The sequence below is a fragment of the Portunus trituberculatus genome, chromosome 45, assembly GCF_017591435.1.
Source record: "Portunus trituberculatus isolate SZX2019 chromosome 45, ASM1759143v1, whole genome shotgun sequence".
Lineage (NCBI taxonomy): Eukaryota > Metazoa > Arthropoda > Malacostraca > Decapoda > Portunidae > Portunus > Portunus trituberculatus.
Window position 1 is genome coordinate 14,581,343 of NC_059299.1, and position 8,437 is coordinate 14,589,779.

Below are 8,437 nucleotides of genomic sequence, written 5' to 3' on the forward strand. Positions count from 1 at the left end.
ATTTTTACCTTAAGTTTTGAGTAAGATTCGATGATTTCATTCACATTAGGAAGGATCTATGGAAGTCGAAGATTAATGGCTAGAGTCTTCACTATTCTAATCCCCACACAAGTTTCTGAACCTATCTAAAATCAACAAATAATAAGCAGAATAATATAGAAATGAGTTACGGTACTGAAAGGGTTAACAAAACAAGTCTTCTCCAAACCGCCACGTTTCATAATGGGACTCTCAGCTGGTAAGAGGACTTCAGATAGAGAGAAAACACTTAACACACTAGAGTCAAATAAAGATGCAGTATTCAATCTCTGTATTTTGAGTTTTCCTGGAGTTCTAAATCCTTTCTGCTATGAATCTAAGCCGCCATGTTTACCGGGGGAAGTGTCAGCAGCTAATGCCACTTCAGATTGAGAGAGAAACATTAAATACACTGGAAATTGCCGAGAGAGAAGTGTCGTCTTTATTTTCTGTCTCTTCAGATAGAGAGAAAAAACATTTAAAACACTGGAGTCAAAGGGAGGTGTCGTATTCAATCTCTGTATTTTGAGTTTTTCCTGGAGTCCTAAATCCTCTCTGCTAGGAATCTACGCCGCCATGTTTTGTAGATAGATAACCAGTAGACAGTAGGAAAAAGACTGAGGGACGTTAAACACAGTGGAATTAAGTACAAAGAAGCGCTGTATTGGTAGAGGTACTTGTCCAGGGTCTTGACATATAGAATAGGGCACCCAGCTCATTTCTCTTTGAGCTATCCACGAATACACAATTACACATATCTATTTACCTACTTCATTTCTTTTCGTTTTATTTTCTTACGTATCAGAATGACGCACTCACAATGCCGCACCAGAACCAGAAGAGATGGCCAGACCAGTTTAAAAAAAAGGGAGAAATACAGATGCAAAATTAAGAGGAAAGAGTAAAGATATTGATTAACTTGCATTAATCAGGTTGGCCCAAGTCACACAGTCCAGAGAGAGATTCATGTCAAGAAATTAAAGAGAAAGAATGGAACTGACTAGCTGTTTCAAATCAATAGCTCAGCAAAGGCCAAAGGGAACTGCTGTACGATAAAGGGCTCAGCGCAGACCAAAGGGAACCAAAGGGAGACAGTTTTGATCATTTTTGTAACCTTTTTTTTTATACAGCCTGATATGATTTCTTTGGCAAGTTTACACGGGAAAGTTACACTCATACTTACCCCGCTCGTTGTGTTCCGTCCCCTCCAGTCTAGTTCTCCCGGTGAAACGCACCTGCAAAACGAGAGGAAAATGAAAGCGATAATTAAAAATGCTTTAGCCCAAAATGAAAACTGCACCACAAAGAGAAACACAACACCGTTTGATTAAATACATCCGCGGCGTGACAACAACACAGGACCACCGCAGAGAAAAAAAGAAGGAAAAACAACAAATCCACTACAAATATTTCACATAAAACCCGTCATGTAAAATATAAATAAAACAGATAGATAAACACACAAGCCAAAAATAAATAAATAAATAAATAAACGCACAGCAACACAGGTTAAAAATATAAATGCTCACAAATTGAAAAAAGAAGGAAAATATACACGAGCGGATAAATAAAAGCAATGTATAGCTAAACAATGTATTAAAAAACAGCAGTAGGAAAGAATTTTTAAAAAGCCACCAGTGAAAAGCGAAACAACCAATAAATCTCCATACAGAGCCTATTTGGAAGGGTTTGTTAGGCTTATATTTGGAGGGTAGAGAAGAGCGATGATGGTGTATTAAACTGCTCTTTGTCCATCTGTGTGTCTACTCGTCTGTCTCTCCGTCTAGTTATGCCTCTATCACTTCATCTGCCTAACTATCTCTCTCTCTCTCTCTCTCTCTCTCTCTCTCTCTCTCTCTCTCTCTCTCTGTCTAGTTTTGCACCTATCAATCCTTCTATCTACTCGCGAATCTACTTATCTATCTATCTCTGTCTATCTATGCATCTATCACTTCATTTGTCCAGCGGGCCACTATCTATCTATCCATCTATCCAAGGCAACGTAACCACCTGTCCTTCTATCTAACCATTCTACTTATTTATCTATCTATCTATCCATCTATCTGTATAACTCTCTTTCAATTAATTTATTTAGTTATCTTTTTTTCATATTGTAATTACGGTGAGGGGAATAACGAGAGAGAGAGAGAGAGAGAGAGAGAGAGAGAGAGAGAGAGAGAGAGAGAGAGAGAGAGAGAGCAGTTTGAAGCACCAGATCGTAAAAGTGGTGCGCTGATTAAAGTACTGTACCTTGATTACTCTCTCTCTCTCTCTCTCTCTCTCTCTCTCTCTCTCTCTCTCTCTCTCTCTCTCCATAATTAGAGTATGATGGATGCACCATAAGCGATTCCCTTCGTAAAATCAACAACGAGATTTAATGTATTTTTTTCTAACCTAACCTCGAAATAAAACTAAAATAAAATGCTGAAAAAAAGATTTAAAAAAAAAACACTTTTTCTTTCCTCCAATCCTACTCTCCCACACACAAGCTCTCTCTTTCTCTCTTTCTCTCTCTCTCTCTCTCTCTCTCTCTCTCTCTCTCTCTCTCTCTCTCTCTCTCCCTATTTAATCCTCTCTACCTTGCTCTTAGTTTCTTTATTTTCTATTTTTACTTTTTTTCCATTAACTTGTTCTTCTACCCACAATGCACTTGCTACCCACACTCCTGCACTCCTACGTCACTCCTACTCTCCTTTAAACTGTACACAAGGATGCCACACTTCCCTCAGAGCGTCCTGTCCTAGTCACCACTCCTATGCTCCTATCCCACTCATGAACCACTCCCTTTAACTTATTCTGCTTCTCTGCTCCCTTCTGTCCTCTTTCCTCCTCTCTCTCATCCCTGTCTCATCCTTCAATCCTCTTCCCTTCCCTCTTTCCTTCTTTTTTCCTGCTCTTTTGTAGATTTTGTTTTCACTCTCTTATCTTTCCTTTTTCCTCTCTTTCCGCTCTCTGGTTTCTTCTTCTGCTCACTTCTCTTCCACTTTTTTCTTTTCCATTTTCGGTTTTTCATGGTTACTCTTTGTATTCTCTTTCCTTCCTTCTTTCCTTTCCCCTTCCCGCTCTTTCATTGTTCCTCCTTTCTCTCTCTCTTATATTCACTCTTTCCATTTATCTCCCTATTCCCTCTTTCCACTTCTCTCCCTGCTCTTTCATAGTTTCTCCTTTCGTTCTCTTTCTTTCCCTCCTTCCTTCTGTCTTCCTGTTTTTTCCTTCTCCCTTGCAGCTCTCTCATGGTTCCTCCTTTCGCTCTCTTCTCTTCCCCCTTTCGCTCTCTCCCTTTCCCTCTTTCCTTCTCTCTTCACTTCACTTCACTCTCCTTCTCTCTTTTTCATGGTTCCTCTTCTAGTTTTCTTCCCGCCCCTCTCCGTCCTCTCCCCTGTTCTCCTACTCCCATTCCGCCATTCCAGTTATATCTTCCCGCCATTCGTCACCCTCTCAACTATTGTCTTCCCGCCTTCTCCCACACACATCGCTTCCTCTCTTCTCGGCTTATCCTCTTCTCTATCCACCACCCTTCCATCCCTTCCCTCCCTTCCTTCCCTCCTCTGTTTCACTCTGTCTGGCCTCTAATGGCTCGTAATGAGTGTAAAGGACGGAGTTTCCCCATCACAGTTCCAGATTAATACAACGAACAAAACATTAGGGTCATTAAGCCTTGTTTTCTCTCTCTCTCTCTCTCTCTCTCTCTCTCTCTCTCTCTCTCTCTCTCTCTCTCTCTCTCTCTCTCTCTCTCTCTCAAAACTTTTATTTCACTACTGGGTTTGCTCTATTTGTTTACTCCTAGTCATTATGAAGGCTGTTTGAATGATTAAGTCCATTATGTTTTTTTTATATACACTTTTTTTTATCTCTCTTTTTACGTCTTTCTTGTTTTTCTCCCGTTTTGTGTCTTCTTTCTTTCTTTCTTTCTTTCTTTCTTTCTCCCTTTTACATTTTCCTTTTTCATTTTTTTTTCGTACTTTCTTATTTCCTGCTTTGTTTCTCCCTTCGTCTCCTCTCTCTCCTTTTCTAGTACTCCACATCCCTCCTTTTCCTCCCGTCAACTCCTCCCTTCCTTTCTTCTCTCCAGTTACTCTTCGTCCTGCTTCTTTATGTCACCTTTCCTTTTCCTTCACCCTCACTTTTCCATCCCTTTCCTCCTCCTCCTCCTCCTCCTCCTCCTTCTCCTCCTTCTCTTCCCTGGAACTCCTACCACTAATTATCAGCATTAACAAGCATTAGCTGTTTGAAGCAAAGAAAGGAGGGATGATTACAAGGAAGCGGGAGAAACTGTTTTACTCTTTTTATCGATAGAGTTGGAATAGCAGTCAGTAATGGCTGTGGCGGTGGTGGTGGTGGTGGTGGTGGTGGTGGTGGTGGTGGTGGTGGTAGAAGGCGTAAACAACTTAATTAAGACTGAGATGTAACTTTTGTGTGGATTTTCTTTTGGTTAATTGCCGTGAGGGATGAGAGAGAGAGAGAGAGAGAGAGAGAGAGAGAGAGAGAGAGAGAGAGAGAGAGAGAGAGAGAGAGAGAGAGAGAGAGAGAGAGAGAGAGAGAGAGAGAGCGAGAGGTAGCCTGATAATTGGAGAGTACAAGTATGCCCAGAAGGTAAAAGACGGATGAAGGGAAAAAGAAAAATTGGAGGGAACAGTTCAGCAATTAGGAAAGTGGTTAAGGTTAAATTTCCCTTTGTTTCCCTGGCGCTTTCCCTTCATGGTTTTCCCTTCAGAGCCTCGGCTGCTGGAAGGGGCGTGTTCAGCCTCCTGCAGGTTAATTAAACACCTCCCCACCCCTGCATGGAGTCTCCGCGGCCTGGTTGTGTGCAGTGGCCGGGCTCCCGCTAATGGTGAATGTGTCGAGAGATTTTGTAGTGTACTGAAGTTAGATGTTGCTATTCCTACTACTACTACTGCACTTCAACAACAACAACAACAACAACGACAACAATGACAAAAACAACAACGACAAAAACAACAACAACAAAACAACAACAACAACAACAACAAAACAACAACAACAACTACAACAACAACAACAACAACAATATTAACAACAACAACAATAGCAGCAATAACGAAAAAAACTACTACTACTACTACTACTACTACTACTACTACTACTACTACTACTACTACTACTTCTAGTAATAATAATAATAATAATAATAATAATAATAATAATAATAATAATAATAATAATAATAATAATAATAATAATAATGATAATAATAATAATGATAATAATAACAATAATAATAATAATAATAATAATAATAATAATAATAATAATAATAATAATAATAATAATAATAATAATAATAATAATAATAATAATAATAATAATAATAATAATAATAATAATAATAATAATAATAATAATAATAATAATAATAATAATAGTAACAATAATAATAACAGTAATAATAGTAATAATAGTAATAAAAATACAAAACCAACAACAACAACAACTAAGAAAATAGAAGAAAAAAAAAGAAGAATATTACTACTATTACTACTGCTACTACTACTACTAAAACCCCTATTACTACTACTGCTATAACTGTCATTACCACTATCATTATCATTACCCTGAGTACTGTTTCATTCATCATCAAAGTCTGCTGATTTTCTGTATTTGCACTCCTTTACAACATCAGCACCTTCACGTCTCGCTCCTTGCCGTCGTTCATCTCCCCTTCCATTCATTCCCGCCATGAGTTTAATCTCACACATCTTCCTTCTGTGCCTGGCCTAATTCCCCCCATCCATCTCAATTCGTTCTTCCTCGCGTTCTGATGCTCCTGACCTCAAACTAATTAACTTCCATGTTCTTTTATTCTCTCATTATTTCCTTTGTCTTGCTTCTCTCGGTCCTTTTTTAACCAAGTATTAGTGAAGGTAAATTTTCAGTTTTTTTCTTATTTTTTTTCAGGTCACCAAAGCAAAGCAAAACATTCGTGTTCTTACTAAAGGATAAATTACTGATTCACTCTTTTGTTCCTTCCTTCTTACTTTGTCTTATCTTTGTCTTCGCTTCATAAACCAGAGAAAAAACTGTTCCAACCCTTGTATTCCTTCCTTCCTTCCTTCCTTCCTTCCTTCCTTCCTTCCTTCCTTCCTTCCTTCCTTTTCTTCCTTTCCTTTCCTTCCCTACCCTTTCTTCCCTTCTCTTCCTTTTCTTCCTTTCCTTTCTTTCCCTACCCTTTCTTCCTTCCTTTCCTTCTTTCCACCCTTCCTTCTTCATTTAACCCTATTTTTCCCTTTCCTCATAAAAAAACAAGCAATGACAAATTTTCTCTCCTTATATTCCCTCTTTCGTTTCTTCCCTCCCTTCCCTTCCTTCTCTTCCTTCCTCCCTTCCTCCCTTCCTTCCTCCCTTCCTCCCTTCCTTCCCTCTGTCTTCATTTCGTCTTATCTTTCCCTCCTACGAACAGGCAGTGACAAAACCTTCCAGCCTTCCTATCACGCATTCCACTCGATTTAAACCACACAGAAAACAAAGAAAAAGACTTCACTTCCTTTCTTCCTTCCTTCAGTAATTATTTCACCTCATTCGCCTCATCCTGCAATTTTCTCCCTAAACAAAGTCAAACAAAACAAATATAACGCATAACAGTAAATGAGAGATGCGAAATTATAAAAGAGTACATAAAGAACAAATGGAACAAGGGACAAATTGAAATGCACAAGATAAAATGTGTGGAGTGAAAGAGAGCAAAAGAATTAGATTAAAAAGAACCAAAGAAAACAAAGGAGAGACTCAAACACAATACGCAAATAAGTGAATGAATAATTGAGTTAGACTAGATAAATGAATAAGAAAATAACAAGCAATTAATAACATTGAAGAAAAACCAAAGAAGAGTTTCAAACACACACAGAAAGAAATAAACGAATTACGAAACAATGAAAAGACAAATAAAACAAACACTTAAACCACACACAAAGGAAAGATTGAAAAGGAGGAAAATGGATAAAAATCATAAAAAGGTAAACACAAAGCAATACACATAAATTGAAGAGAGGAAAGACAAACACATAGAAACCGATGAAAAGTGTTGAATAAATTAAGACCAACAAACGAAGAATGAAAAATGAAAACTCGGACACATAAACTGGAAAGAAAATAGATAGATAGAAAATACGAAATAGACAGAGAATGAAGGAAAGACTCAAACACACAAGAATCGATAAAATAAAGCAACACTGAATGAAGAAGATAAACACAAAAGAAGACAAAGATAAGACAGAAAAGGAAGTGTTAAAAGCATAAATAAATAAAAACAACAGAAGAGACACATGTAAACTGATTAAAAAGATGTGAAATAAACCGAACGAATAAAAAACTAAACAAAGAAAAGAAAAATTGAGAAGGAGAAACTGAAACACATGGAAACTAATTAAAAAAAATGTGAAATAAATTAAGAACTCAACGAATAAAGACAAAACAAAGAAAAGAAGGATTGAGAAACACACAAATAACAACACAGTGGAGCAAACTCAAGAACTCACCGCCTGCTTCTGTGTTTCCATCTTTCCATGACCTGAACACTTTCTAATGAAGGTTTCAAGACACTTACGTATTTATGATTAACGCTTTTGACTGTTCAGGGACCGGCACACAGTGAGTCTCTTTTGGGTGGCATAGGGCCGAGAAGGGTTAGACTCTAGTTTTATTGCCTTGGCCGGTGCTCCTCATACAAAAGAATAGAGGAAAAAGTAAAAAGATTAAAATTTAGATAGCACAAATAAACACGCAAAAATTAAGTAAAAAAAAAAGCAAAACTAATAAACACCAACAAAAAAGAACACAAAAGAAATGTAAAAACGAAAAGGAAACATACACAATGATAAAGAAAAAAGACAATTACAAGATAAACAGACACATTAAAATTAACATACACAATGATAGAAAAAAGACAATTATGAGAGAGACACAAAAAATCACTAAAAAGGAAAACTAAATGAACACCAACAAGAAACACAAAAGAAATGCAAAACAATAATTAAAATCAACCTATACAATGATATAAAAGACAATTATGAACTCAATACAACACAATAAGAAATAAATCCAAAACAGACAGACGTATAAATAACACACAGAGGCCAAAAGGAAATGCACGGGTAATATATATGTACTAAAGTTAATGGAAACTCAGGTTCAGGAGGCGGAACAACGAAAAAATAAAGTAAAAAAGGCTAAATTAACTTTGGGTAGAACACGCTCCATTTACGCTGTTAAACGAAGCTGTCTTTCGGTCCCCTTGTGCGTGTGTGTGTGTGTGTGTGTGTGTGTGTGTGTTTCACTTTTTGATCTGCTGCAGTCTCTGACGAGACAGCCAGACGTTACCCTACGGAACGAGCTCAGAGCTCATTATTTCCGATCTTCGGATAGGCCTGAGACCAGGCACACACCACACACCGGGACAACA

General features: G+C 37.6%; 2 protein-coding genes across 4 annotated transcripts in view; one reads left to right on the top strand and one right to left on the bottom strand.

Annotated features, from left to right (window-relative positions):
* The window catches only part of LOC123519408 (glycine receptor subunit alphaZ1-like), a 580,495-nt gene that overhangs the window by 461,916 nt on the left and 110,142 nt on the right, over window positions 1–8,437 (top strand). The window lies entirely within an intron of this gene.
* LOC123519409 overlaps window positions 1–8,437 on the bottom strand; it is a 401,725-nt gene that overhangs the window by 256,100 nt on the left and 137,188 nt on the right. Inside the window, exon 2 of the mRNA XM_045280692.1 lies at window positions 1,202–1,253. Coding sequence (XP_045136627.1) covers window positions 1,202–1,253 — 52 coding nt within the window. The remainder of the gene's footprint in view (window positions 1–1,201; window positions 1,254–8,437) is intronic.